The following is a 15248-nucleotide window of genomic DNA, read 5'->3' on the forward strand; positions in this document are numbered from 1 at the left end:
TCTCAGCAGCATTATTCATAAAAGCCAACAAGTGGAAATAACCCAAATGTCTACCAACTAGTGAATGAATAAAATATACGCGGCATATCTATACAATGAAATTCTACTCAGCCAAAAGGCTAATGAAGTGCTGATACATGCTACAACATAGATATACATTGAAAACATGAAAAGTAAAAGAAGCTAATCACAAAGGTCACATATTATATAACTTCATTTATATGAAATGTCCAGAATAAGCAAATCTATAGAGAAAAAGAGTAAATTAGGAGTTCCAGAGTCTCGGGAGAGGGGAAAATAGAGAGTGATTACTACTGGATACAGGATTTCTTCTGGGGGTGATAAAAATGTTCTGGAATTAGATAATGGTAATAGTCTTGTGAATATACTAAAAACCAATGAATTGTAAAAGGGTGAAACTTACGGTATGTGAATTATACCTCAGTTAAAAAAAGCTCACTGGAAAAATTCAAACAATACCAAAAAACGTATAACTAAATAACTATTCTGTACACCAGAAATTAACAATATTGTAAATCAACTATCCTTCAATAAAATTTTTTTTAAATACCAAAAAACTATAACGAAGAAGATAACACTCAAAATCCCACCACCTGGAGAGAATCACATTTTAATGACCATTCTTCGTAATCTTGGTTCTGAGATCTCTAGCTAGGCTGCAAAAACACACACACACACATATATACTTTATATATATATAAATTATAGTCATAGATACACACACAGAGTTCATACTTTGTTCAGTTATAGTATTTGCATGGATTTCAGTTACCATAGCTTAGTTAAAGTACAACAGCCTTGGCAAAACAGTTCAAATTTCAAATTTCAGTTGCTGTGGTAACTTTGAGTGTTTGCAAAAACTATAAACTTTTCCCACGAATCATTATGTAAATAATAGATGTGCACCTTGATCAGTGACCAATCCTATCACTTCTTTCTGGCAGTGAATGGTCAGGGCACGTCTGTTATTCAATTTATGTATGCAGCAAAGCATATAGTTATGGTGCCTCCTTGTTTCCCAGTGATAAACCCGCATAACATTTTACAAAAGCAGACAAATGAAAGAGGGAATTGTTTAAAAAAAAATGAAAGTGCAGCAAAGAATTGAAAAGTGATAATGCTGAAAGTGAAATTAAAATTGTAAATGAAGTTGCAGAATAAATAACTGACCCTAGGAATGTTGCCACTGCTGCTGTTCAAGAGATTAGATATACAGCCAGAACTGTATGAAAACGAAATTTACTGATATAAATGCAAAAAGCTGCTAAAATGAAAAGAATGAATATGTCCAACAGGAAGTTATGATGGCAAAAAAAACTTCACTTTATAAAGGATATCTCAGAGATATTTCAAAACACTGAGAGTTCAAAGGATAAATGTCAAAAGCTGATCCAAAGAGAAAGGAGCATGACAGTTCACCAAGTCCAGGAAAGAAATTCTTCTCTCAGTGTCATAAGTTATATGAGAACAAGTTGGCAAGCACTGTTTTAACTATCCACCTTAAATTTTTAAAATTAAATAAAGCACTTTCATTCTCAATGTTTCCAATGTTTTAAATTATAGTGTACTAAGTAAATAATTTTACTATTTTTTCCTTTTATTAATATCAATAACTGATAGTAAGACAGTTTTTAGTTTTGATAAGATTTTTAAAGGTCATAAAACAATCCTAATCCCGTTGCTTAATGGAGACTGTTATGCATGCACAGATTGCACATTTTTATGATCTTGCACTACATGTGAAGCAAGACACACACACAACTATAGTCCAAAAATGGGTTTAGAGCTATCCTACTACATAACCTGAATACTTGTTCATCTGATGTTTGTTCAGGTATATTCTGTGGTCAGAAGATTATAACTAATTTTTAAAAATTAAAAGCTATACAGTCCAGAAGATGCACACCTATTTGCTACATCACAAGGGAAAATAAAGAAGAATGTATTTCTATTAGGAAAGCGCAAATGAACTATTTTGAGAGATAATTAATTTATTAGATGAATTTAAGTATCCCAAAGAGTTCTCTGTTCTGCTTTAAACATTTATTTTTCTATAGAGACAAACATAGCGAAAGGATGTAACTTTTGTTACATTTGAAAAAGTAGGTATTTAGTTTAAATAATTTTCCATTAGCATTGAGGAAAAGTTGTGTGTATTTATGAGAAGGCCAAAACACAATTTCCACAATAATTGACACTGCAATGAAACAAAATAGATTATATTTGAAATCAGAGTGGAAATCTTACTAAAAACAAAAAAAGTATACAATGAGCTAGGTTGTTGGCATAAACATTAACCCCTTTTCAAATCCTGATTTAAAAAAATTACGCTTCTTAATAATATATTAGGCAACACCTGATATTTTTTCTGAAAAACAAAAGATCTTTGTTATTTTTTCATTGTTTTACCAATGTTGAACTCACCCTTTCGAAGACTCCCACTGTCCGTCCGAACTTCTTTGACCCTTGGATGCATTAGAGGAGACATTGGCATCATGGGAAGATGTCCCTGTACATTTCCCCCATTTCCTGTTTCAAAATTATTTGGGAATATAACCTATAGAAAATAAAAACCTTTGCTTTACATATAGATAAAACCACTGATCAAAACATAACAGAAAAAATGGGGAAAAAAGTCTTAACGTTTTAACTGTTTTATTTCCCTTTCCTTTTTTCTTCTTCACAAAATATATAACAACTTGCACAAAGTGCTCAATAGTTAATGATGTGAAAGATATGTAATGTAAAAAGTTCATCTCGGTCTTATATCTGGTTAAGTTTATTGGCCACTAGAAGTAAACCTATGATGTAGGCCCTACTGTTCTTCACTTAGGGATAAGAAAATTGAGGCTCAAAATGCAAAATCTGCACAAGGTCACACTTCTAAGGAATAGAGCAAGAGTTTCAACCCAAATCCTTTCCCTTCAAGTTCATAGCTTTTTTTTCACTTTCCTAACAGATTCTATAATGGAAATATTGATGAATACTGAAGATTGCCTAGTTAATCACATAGTCTGCTGCAAAAGACCAAAGAAGCATGGAAGAGAGGTTTTAAGAAATCATCTCTTTAGTTCTTCCTAGGCTTAAACAGTTTTTCCAGTAGTTTGAGATTAGGGAAAAATTCAAGATTAATGAATTATAAGGAGACAGAGAAGAAAGGAAGGATCTATAGACAAGACTTAAAAAAGAATAACACAGAAATGGAGGGAAAAACTCAATTTCTCAAATGATACTAAACTGTTAAATGTGCAACTTGTGTGTATTATTCATAAAGTTTTGATCTCTTTATTCTAAATATTACTAATAAAAACTGTTTAATGCTTTATATGGACACTAGAAACATTTTTAATGATCAGATTAATGGTTTCTTAGCTATGACACCAAAAGCATAAGCAACAAAATAATACAAAAGATAAACTGGACATCATCAAAGTTAAAAACTTTTGTGTTTCAAAGGGCATCATTAGGAAAGCAAAAAGACAACCCACAGAATGGGAGAAAAGTCTTACCAATCATGTGTCAGATAAGGGAGTGAATCTAAAATATATAAAGAACTCCTGTAACAGTAATAAAAAGATAGCCCAAATAAAAAATTGGCAAAGGATCTGAAGATTTCTCCAGAGATGATATACAAATGGCCAATAAGCATATGAAAAGATAATGAATATCATTAGCCATCAGGGAAATGCAAATAAAAACCACAATGAGATAACACTTCATACCTACTAGGATAGCTAGAATAAAAAAGACAGATAATAAGCATTGGAGAGGATGTGGACAAACTAGAATCTTTACGTACTGATGGTATGAATGTTAAATGGTGCAGCCACTTTGGAAAATAGTCTGATAGTTCCCCAAAGCTTAAACATGAGTTATTATATGACCCAGCAATTCTAATTCTAGACATATACTCAAGAAAAGTGAAAACACATATCTACACAAAAATGTGTTCATGAATGTTCACAGCAGCATTATTTGTAATAGTCAAAAGGTAGAAACAAACCAAGTTCACCCACTGATAAATGAATAAACAGTGGTATATCTATGCAATAGAATATTATTAAGCCATAAAAAGAAATAAGGTACTGATACACAGAACAATATGGATGACCCTTGAAAATATCATGCTAATAAAAGAAACCAGTTACAAAGGATCACATATTGTATGATTCCATTTACAAGAAGTGTCCAGAATAGGCAAATCAACAGAGCTCAAAAGCAGATTACTGGTTGCTAAGGGCTAGGAAGAAGATGAGGGATGAGGGAAGTTATAGCTAAAGTTTCTTACTGAGGTAGTAATGTTCCAAAATTGACTGTGGTGATGATTATACCTATCTATGAATATACTAAAAACCAGTGAATTGTACACTAATGGGTGAACTGTATACAGTACGGGAATTGTATCCCAATAAAGTTGTTATTTTATAAAATTATTATTAGCCTTGCCCTAACTCACTTCTTCACAGGTAGGAACTTTGTTTGCAGAAGCCTGGAGAGCCTCCCATAGTGCAGAATCATGACTCCATGCTAAACTCTCCAAAATCTGTTCTTCAATGCTGTTCAAGTGTTTCACCATGTCCCTAGAGAGTCCCTCCTCTGACCGGATCACCACCTCAATGACCTGGAGAAGAGAAAACTGAGAAAGTAATGTGGTCTCAAGCAGTAAGTTCTAGACTAGGCTTTCATGTATGGCTAGCTCTGGTCTTATTAATGACACAAAACCAAGAGTACCTTTGAACCATAATTCTATGGCTTATTAATGTATTTTAAGTTATAAAGGAGTTTTTAAGATCTTCAAAATACTTTTACATACATTTCTGTTTTTCATGTTTTATTTTGTACATGGAAAACTGAGGCCATGATAGGTAAAACTGGTCAGCAGCCCAACAGTGGTAGAAGTCAAGTCTTGGGTTCCTAGTCCTGCGCTATTTTTGAATTGACTGCCCCTTTTCAGACTTCCCAACAGCTCAAAAGAACAGAATGAATAACATATTTAAAAGGAACTTTGCTTATGTATACTATAGTTCTGATTTTAAAAGAGTAAATATCCAGAACAAACTCTGTAAGCATATATACAAAAATATTAATAGTGATTATTATTATTTAGAATTAGGATTATAATGTGTGATTTTAATATCTACATTTATGTGTATTTTCCATTTTTCTTCAAAGAGTATATATTATTTATGTGGTTAAAAAATAAATACATTTAACTTCTTGAATGAAAAAAGGATGTTATAAATAAAATTGAATTGCTATTAGCTGAGGGCAAAAACTAAACTTTTTCCTTGAATAAAACTACATATATTTCCTAATGGAAAATCTAAACACACACATCAACATTAAAGTAAATACGGAGAAGCAATTTTCCCTATGAAACTAAAAAGAAATTTAACTCCACTTAGTCAACAATTCAGATGGATAAGCTTTTCAATGACCTGCATTTCTACAACGTTAGGCATACTTTAGGTATAAAAATTTAACTCATTAAACTAACTTTTCTATAATCAATAGATTGAAATGCACACATACGACAAAATGCTAATTAAATCATGCCTACAAATGTAATCATAGCATCAGTCTCAAATTCAGACATTAGGTTACAAATGTTCCTGTAGCTGTGATGTCTGTGTTTTATAAGAAAAAGGTTGTAGCAGGAAAAACAGGTAAGTAAGATTCATTCACAATGAATTAGCTCAAATCTGGGGAAGGAGCACAATCTGTTATTACAGTTTCATTAGCTAGACCATGACAACAATCAATTTTAAATTTTTACTTTCTCCTAGGAGAAAGAGCTTTTGTTCTTCATCATGCATATATTTTCACAGGATTATGATTTTCATTCATAGCATGGAAAATTCAAAGTTAACTACTTAGATCCTGGTCACATTTGCAAATCAGTAATGGAAGAACTGAAGCTGTTAAGATTGGCATAATTTTCTGACACTTTCTCTTTTTGTCCTTGATTCTACCCCAAAAGGAGTATGTTTTCAGAATACCTTTGGAAATATTTTCCAGACATCACTACAGCTCACTTTTTCAGCACTAAGGTAAACAGAATGCTTATGTGAGGAACAACGTAACAGAACTTTGCTCTCATCTCACCTTATAAAAATAAAATGGTCTCAGATTAAGAACTTCAATAATCCAGGGAAAAGTACGAGGTGAGCTATAGGCAAAAAGCACAATTTCCAAACAACAGGCCATCAAGGAATGATGAAATATATCCTGCTCTAAAAGAACCTTGGGGAAGAGAAAGACCACAGTCTAATAAGTTTCTCAGCAATTTCAGTCTCTGCCATTATATAAAGAATACTACAGAAACTAGATAAAATAACTTATACACATTATACTACATTATTGGAGATAAAAATTTCAATTCTTGAACTGGTAAAGAGTTTCCTTATAAGATACAATCTTGCTCAGCAGATCTACAATCTACTTTGAAATTGAAACAAATAATAATTAATATTCCCATCAAAAGAAGAGTATAAAAACTGGTGCATTTAAATGACAGTTTTATCAACATGAGGGCAGTGTTTATTAATCATAATACTAATATCAAAGGTATTACTGTATCACAGCTAAGATTTCTAAAAAGTTCAGAGAAAAACATTTTACTAAGAAGATAAAGTCCTGTTTCACCATTGAGTTTAAGATTTAACATAAGTTTTCGGTTTTATAAATGTTGGTTGTTGCCATCCTTTCAAATACCATTCCAAATCAACAAAGAGAACAAGAAACAGAAAATATGTTGATAAAACAAAGAGTTATCTGTAACTGCATATCATGTATGAAAACTGAAAAGTGGATGGAAAGATGACAAATTACTTAGCAGAAAGCAGGGTGGTCAAACATAAGGACCTGAAGAGAGACACTTAAAACAAAAGAATTTGCTCCGTGCAACCTGGGAAAAACAGCAACTGAAGGCACAGGCAGAATGGAAAGCAGAGGTTAGGCATGGGCTGACAAAGGTGGATGATTTGAAAGTTTGTGGTATTTAGAACTCCTCAGCTCCTCAAAAGCTTGAGAAGACCTGGCATAGAAGAGACTGGTTTTAGGTGAAAGTCTGCAGCCTGAATTGTGCGACCAAGTTTCCCTTCCTTATTCTGCCCTTTAACACCAACAGCCAGGCAAGAGATTAGCAGACTCCTCTAGAGACACTGAAATATTCCATATAAGCCCTAAAGATATCAACAGTTGAGGGTCCCTATACTATACGATCACTTGAGTCTATTGGACTTTTATTTCCATTCTTGCATACAGAGCTTTGAACCAAAAGTGTTTTATCAATTAGCATTTCATTTTCAGTGCTTCATTCAAAAAGCGAACATTTGAGGAAAGCCTCCAATTGAAAAACAAAGATCAAAACAAACAGAAGAGAAACTCAGAAGAAACAGAGACGATACAGGTAACAGAAGAAAACCTCAAAAGAAATCTAAATGAATCTCAGAGAGTAAGAAAGAGATCTTAGATATGAAAATACAGCTAAAATAAAAAATTCTTTAGAATTGGATGATGAAAAGTTGAATAAATATCCTTAGAAGTAGAACAAAAGGACAAAGAAATGGAAAATAAGAGAAGAAAATAAGAGGATTAATCTAGAAGGTCTCTTATCTGAATAATAAAAGCTCCAGAAAGATAAATCAGTGGACAATACAGTATCTAAGAAATAACACAATAAAATGACTCAGAAATGCAGGACATAAATTTCTGGACCAAAACAAAGGCAACCCCTTGGAATGCCCAACACACAGGTGAAAACACTCACAATTAAGGCACTTTATTAAAAGGTTCAGAACATTAATGATAAAAGGAAAATACTAAGATTCCAGAAAGTAAAAACAGGTCACATACCAATACTAAATTAGAATGCCACTGGACTTCTAATTAGCAATATTGGAATCTAGAAGATAATGGAGCAATGTCTTCAAAATCATAAAAGAAAATGACTGTCAATCTAGAAATTTTATACACAGAGAACTATTAATCAAGTGTGAATATAAAATAAAGATAGTTATGCAAAGTTTTTAAAAAGAGACAAGGCAAAGTAATGTTTCCACACTTTACTAATGAAATGTCTATACTAATGGATTTTGAAGTTATGTATGTATAATGTAATACCTAGAATAATCACTAAAAGAATCTATACAAAGATATAGTCTAAAAATGTTCAGAGTAACCCATGGGAAGGTAAGTATAAGAAAACAGAGAAACAAAAAAACAAACAGAAAACAAAAAAAAAAAAATGGCAGACTTATGCCTTAACATATCAATAATTAAATGTAACCCATCTAAATTTACCTACTGACATAGTAGATTAAAAAAAAAAACATAGCTGAATTTTTTGCTGTCTACAAGAAACTCACTTCAAAGGTAATGATACAGGTAGATGGAAAGTAAAAGAACGGAAAAAGATATAAAGGCATACCTCAAAGAGAGTGTGGGTTTGGTTCCAGACCACTTGCAATAAAGTGAATATGGCAATAAAGCGAATATCACAATAAAGCAAGTCACACAAATTTTTTGGTTTCCCAATGCATGTAAAAGTTGTGTTTACATTCTACTACAGTCTATTAAGTGTGCAGCAGCATTATGTCTAAAAAAATCCCTTAATTAAAAAAATACTTCATTGCTAAAAAATGCTAACCATCCTCTGAGGTTTCAGTGAGTTGTAATCTTTTTGCGACAGTAACATCAAAGATCACTAATCACAGATCACCATAACAAACATAACAATAACAAAAGGGTTTGCAGTGTTGTGAGAATTAGCAAAAGGTGACACAGAGAATGGAAATGAGAAAATGCTGTTAGAAAAATGGCACCAATACTTAGTGATGCAGGATTGACACAAACCTTTAATTTAATAAAAAACTCACTATCTGCGAAGTGCAATAAAATGAAGCACAATAAACTAGGTATGCCTGTGTCATACAAATTTTAATCAAAAGAAAGAAGGAGTGGCTGTATGTGAACATCAGCTAGACTTCAAAATAAAGACAATTACCAGATTCAGAGAGGGACATTCGGTCATGATAAAATGATTAATTTACCAAGAAGACATAGTAATCCTCAATGTCCATGCATCAAACAGCAGAGCTTCAAAATATATGAATAAAGGAAAATCTGATAGAACTGAAAGGAGAAACAGATAAATCCACAAGTATATCTGGAGACTTCACTACCCTTCTCTCCTCTCAATAATTGACAGAACTAGACCAAAAATTAGCAAGGATATAGACGAACTTAACAACACACCATTAACCAATAGGATAAAATTGACATTTACAGAACACTTCACCCAAACAACAGCAGAATATACATCCTTTTCAAGTGCCAAGAACATTTACCAAGATAAACCATACCCTGGGTCATAAAAATAAACCTTAACAAATATAAAAGAAATGAAATCATAAGAGTGTATTATAAAAGTATAGATATGAAAAACTAATTAGTAGTTAAAGAGAGTAAGAGTCACTTTATAAAGGGGCAGCATGAGGGAGATTTCTGTGGTGACAGAATACTTCTGTATCTAGATTTTGTGTGATACAATGGTAAAGAGAGACACACACCTTGTTGCAACATCAATTTCCTGGTTTTGATATTATACTATGTAAAATGTAACCACTGGGGGTAACTGAATATATGGGATCCCTCTGTGCTAATTTTGAAACTTTCTGTGAATCTACAATTATTTCAAAATAAAAGATTGAAATTCTTTCTTAGGAAGCTATAAGAGCATATCTTATATTAAATATTAGTAAATCACGAAAAGACATGGAATTCAGGAAAAAAGGGGAACCAACAGAGAAAAGATGAAAATTTTCAGGGTGTAAATGAAGAGAAGTCTTATTTCAAGAGTTATGCAGCACTCCCAGACATCAACCTGTTCCTACTGGAATTGAAGATCAGACTTCTCTAAGAGTTTCTCCAAGGGAGGAAAAGGAAGAAGAAACAAAGATCATATGATAAGTACGACTTTTTAGAAAAATTCCTTTACACAGCTATTGAAGAGAGTAATCAGACTTGATCAGATGTCCAAAGAAAATGAAGCAATTAAAAAAAAAAGCCTCCATTTTATTTCTCAAAAATCCCTGAGAGGTATGGGCACATATCCTAATTATCAGTTGGCTTAATTGTGGTGGGGATGGGGTTTCATTATTAGTTAGCTAGGAATGAAGGACAAAAAAAGGACCCAAAGGGAAAGGATAATGATGGTGTACCAAAGACGAATTTTACGTATTTCACATTTCTGCCTAGAAGTGGCTAGCACTGGGTGAGCCAAAGACAAGTACAGCCAATTAATATGCTATCATGGCTAAGTTTGTCATTAATTGCTGACCTCCACAATGACTACAGAGCCTCTCAACATACTATTTCCAGGCCTAGGATTGGTGGACCTTGCTAGTGGCTGGGAGAGTGGATTTACTTACTGACATGTCCATTCCGTGAAGTCTTCGTGTTTCCTGAACCATTACCGTCTCTAGTATTTTATAATACAAAATTTCTGCAAGCTTTAGTCTGTTTACAGCAAAATCTACAAGGAGAAACAAAGGGAAAACACAGGCTAATGAAATGGAGCTGTTAAAAACTAGAGAACAAAACTTACATAAACTTAAATCTGACTTTTTTTTTTCCTTTTTTGTTGGGGGGGAAGTAATTAGATTTATTTAATTATTTACTTATTTAAATGGAGGTACTGGGAATTGAACCCTTAAATCTGATATATTAAAAACAGCAGGGAAGGAAAAAACTTGAATTTCTATTTTTCTTGGGACAATCTAATTACTTTCAATGCTGTATCAAGTTCATTTTTGTCATCTTACCTATGTGAGATCCTGGCTGTTCATCTGTTGATTGAGTATAATGTTGGCAGAAAGTCTCTCCTATTCCTTTCACTATTTTCATAATGTTTTCCATAGGATTACGCATACAAGATCTATAAAATACAAAAGGAACCTATTTAGCAGGGAAAAAATTGAGATTACCAACACTACTTCTTTCAAGAATTAGTCTAGTTTTTAATGACCAAAGTTCTATTCTCAATTGTAGCCTAGATATGTAAACATAGCATATCTTAAAACAGACTACAATCTTTAAATAAAATCATTTGGCATATTTTTTGGAATTTCAACAATAGGGGAGTCAATGTCCTCTATATTAATGCTTCTCTTTATATGAAATTCTAGAAAAGGCAAACCTATAATGACAGAAAACAAAGCAATGGTTTCCAGAGGCTTGGGATGGAGTAGAGATTGACTACAAAGGAGCATAAATTTGGGGGAGATAACGGGACTGTTCTCTGTCTTGATTGTGGTGGTGATGGTTATACAACTATATGCATTTGTCAAATCTGATACAACTGGAGAGTAAAAAGGATAAAGCTTTTACAGAAATTATACTTCAATAAACTTGATTTAAGACAAATAGAAAGACGATGTGGCAGTGTTTATGCATATTTTGTGCCAGAACAACAAACTGCATGTAGTTCTTATCAAAGCCAAAATAATAACACATTTTAAAAAAAAAAAAAAAAGCACTGAAAAGGAAGATATTTGGCAAGAAGCATTTAACCCTGTCATTTTTCTGTTATTAACTCAGTTACCTTTCTATCATTCAAACACAGAATACAGTTCTTAATTTAAAAATGACAAACAAATCCAAGACTGTGAGAAAGAATGTGATTTGCCCAAAGCCAAATAACTAGTGCAGGCTTTAGGACCCCCAATCCCATGTTCCAACAGACTAGCATCATGTGCAGAAAGGGAGGGTAGGCAGCATACATGGCAAAACACTTTCTGTTCTTATCAAATCTTTCTAATGCAAAACTGTACATCTTGAGTCATATTTTATTCCAGTTAGGTTTTCTTTATTTTACTATGTGGTAAAATCACATAACAAATTTACTCTCTTAATTTTCAAGTGTATATTATTATTAGCTACGTGCATATTATCGTACAGTAGATCTCTAGAGCTTTTTCATCTTGCATAAACAAAACTATACCCACTGAATAACTCCCTGTTTCCCCCTCCCCTAACCCTGCCAACTACCATTCTACTTTGTTTCTATCAGTCTTACTACTTTAGATATGTCATATAAGTGGAATCATGCAGCATTTGCCTTTTTGTGATTGGCTTTTCTCACTTAGTATAATGCCTTTAAGGTTCATCTATGTCATAGCATATAACAAGATGTCCTTCTTTTTAAGGGTAAGTAATATTCTGTCATATATACCACATTTTCTTTATCCATTAATTCATCAGTGGACATTTAGGCTGCTTCTACATGTTGGCTCTTGTAATACTGCAATGAATTTTAGTGTGCAAATATCCCTTTGAGATCCTGTTTTCAACTCTTTGGGATATGTGCCCAGAAGTGGGATTGTTAGGTCATAAAAATTATATTTTTAATTATTTGGGAAACCTCCATACTGTTTTCCCTATCAGCTACATCTTTTTGCAATCCCAACAGTGTGCCAATTCTGATTTCTTCACATACTCACCAATCTTGTTATTTTCTGGTTTTTTAATAGTGGCCATTCTAATGGGGGAAGGTGATATCTCACTGTGGTTTTAATTTGTATTTACCTGATGATTAACGATGTTGAGAATTTTTTCATATGCCTGTTGGCCATTTGTATGTCTTCTTTGGAGAAATGTCTATTCAAGTCTCTTGCTCATATTTTTAATCAGGTGATTTTTTTTTTTTTTTATGTTGTATGCTCTTCAAATACTTTGGCTATTAACCCCTTATCTGATATAGGGTTTGCAATTATTTTCTCCTATTCTAGTAGGTTGCCTTTTTACCCTATTGATTATTTCCATTGCTGTAAAGGAATATTTAAGTATGTCACATTTGTCTATTTCTGCTTTTGTTACCTATACTTTTGGTGCCATATCCAAGAAGTCACTGCCCATTTCAACATTATAAAGATTTTTCCCTATGTTTTCTTCTAGTTGTATAGTTTTAGGTGTCATGTTTAGGTCTTTAATCCATTTTAACTTAACTTTTGTTTATGATATAAAATAAGAGTCCATCTTCATTCTTCTGCATGTGGATATCTCAGACATATCTGCACACCCAAGTTAACTGCAGTATCATTCACAATAGCCAAGATGTGGAAGCAACCTAAATGTCCAATGATTAATAAATGGATAAAGAAAATGTGGTATACACATACAATGGGATATTATTCAGCCTTAAAAAGAGGGAAATCCTGTCATATGTTACAACATGGATAAATCTTGAAGACATTATACTAAGTGAATTAAGCCAGTCATGAAAAGGCAAGTACTGCATGATTACCTATAGCCAGTATCTAAAGTAACTTCCATATATGGTATAAGATAGAGTCCATCTTCATTCTTTTGCATATGGACATCCAGTTTTCCCAACATTTGTTAAAGAGACTATCCGTTCCCCTCTAGTGTGGTCTTGGCGCCTCTGTCAAAGATCATTTGACCATATACGAGAAGGTGTATTTTGGGACTCTCTAGTCTATTCCATTGGTCTACATATCCGTTTATGCCACTACCATATTGTTTTGATTAATGTAGCTTTCTAATATGTTTTGAAATCAAAAGTGTGAGGCCTCCAGCTTTGTACTTCCTCCTCAAGATTGTTTTGGCTACTAAAAGTCCTTTGAAATTCCATATAATTTTTAGATTTTTTTTTGGTATTCCTGTAAAAACTGCCACTGTGATTTTGATAGGGATTATACTGAATTTATAGCTTGCTTTGAGTAATATGGACATTTTAACAATATTATATTTCCCAATCCATGAACATGGACTGTCTTACCATTTTTTTTGTTTGTTTCTATGTTCTTTATCTTTTGCATTCTGTTTTCTTCCTTCCCTTTCTATTGCTATAAAATGTTTGCATAGTTCTTTGCCATTTCTTTATAACTTATTCATGCTAGATGGGTAGTTCAGTTCAAATCTATTTATACAAATGTTATGAGGGTAGAACCTCATGAGTCCTCCTACCTTATCTTCTTCTGCTTATCTTCTGAGCTATGGTTGAAGTTGGGGATTGTTCCGTCCACTCTTCTATAGATTGAGGTTTGAGGACTAGGAAGGCTTAGATGGTGCAACGTTTAGCTTTTGTTGGAGGACCAGGGCTTTGCATTCTCCTCTGAGATTTAGTTAAATGTCTTCATTACAGGGTTCATTATACCTAGGTCAGGGATATATTCTAATTGTGTGAGGATCTCTCCTCAAGTCAGCTGGATACCTTGGAAAATGGCAGGTCATGGGAATTTTTCTTATTTTTGCTGCTATCTTCTTCATGGTATATAGGGACTTTCAGTTGGGGAGGTTTCTGTGACTTTTTATCCTTCTGCCTACTCAGTCCATTTGTTTCTCTCCACATCTGGGGTATTAATGAGCATTCACAAGGTCCTGTTAACATACTCTCTTTCTCCAGTAATGTTTCTTGGGGATGGGCATATCAGAATCATCCATTTCCTTTCTTGACCACCACTTTAGAAAATTATAGCATGAAATCCTATCCCTCTCCTCATTTGGTTGCTGCTAATGTAATTATTTTACTGATTTTTACTATTCTCTTATTTCCTTAGGTATTAGGAAAACAGGTTTTCTAATCTGGCTTCACTTTACCATCTTTACCAGGAAATATGTCTCTTTTTCTTAAACAGGTGCATAAAATTCCACTTTATGGCTGTACCATCAAAATATAACCAGTCTTCCATTCGATGGACATTTAGACTGAACCAATCAGAAGTCAGTGTGAAAAGAAAAACAATAATGCATAACTTAGGAGTGTTACCAGAGTGAAATGTAAGAGCTAAATAACATTTAAGATGCATTTAACCTTGAAAGTCTATAGTAATATCTAACAAAATTTATATATAATTTTCAACAGGTACGTTTATCTCACTTCAGGTCAACATACTTTGTGACTGAAATGGTATAGTAAAACTTGCCATACCCTCTATCTCCAGAATTCTGAAATACTGAAAACAGAATGGAATACAGAATCTAAAAGAGACATTTAGAAAAATAATAGTATTGTACTTACTCAAAAATATTTATAAGTTGTTCACTTGGTGCATTTTTCAGTCCGGCCACAATGCTCTGTAACCGGCTGACACTTTGGGTGGCTGAAGCAACAGGAGTAATGACCGCTTCTTTTTCTCTTAAATATCGCCGTCCTGTCAGTGGGGTAGAAGGTGCAAATGATGTTTTCTGTCACAAAAGAAAAA

General features: G+C 33.2%; 1 protein-coding gene across 1 annotated transcript in view; it reads right to left on the reverse strand.

Annotated features, from left to right (window-relative positions):
• Window positions 1-15248, reverse strand: part of RBL1 (RB transcriptional corepressor like 1) — a 46098-nt gene that overhangs the window by 18158 nt on the left and 12692 nt on the right. Inside the window, exons 9-14 of the mRNA XM_074347252.1 lie at window positions 15065-15231; window positions 10848-10960; window positions 10455-10558; window positions 6127-6264; window positions 4478-4642; window positions 2446-2578 (exon numbers count right to left, since the gene is read on the reverse strand). Of these exons, the coding sequence (XP_074203353.1) occupies window positions 2446-2578; window positions 4478-4642; window positions 6127-6264; window positions 10455-10558; window positions 10848-10960; window positions 15065-15231 (820 nt within the window). The remainder of the gene's footprint in view (window positions 1-2445; window positions 2579-4477; window positions 4643-6126; window positions 6265-10454; window positions 10559-10847; window positions 10961-15064; window positions 15232-15248) is intronic.

Source organism: Camelus bactrianus, chromosome 19 (genome assembly GCF_048773025.1).
Source record: "Camelus bactrianus isolate YW-2024 breed Bactrian camel chromosome 19, ASM4877302v1, whole genome shotgun sequence".
NCBI lineage: Eukaryota > Metazoa > Chordata > Mammalia > Artiodactyla > Camelidae > Camelus > Camelus bactrianus.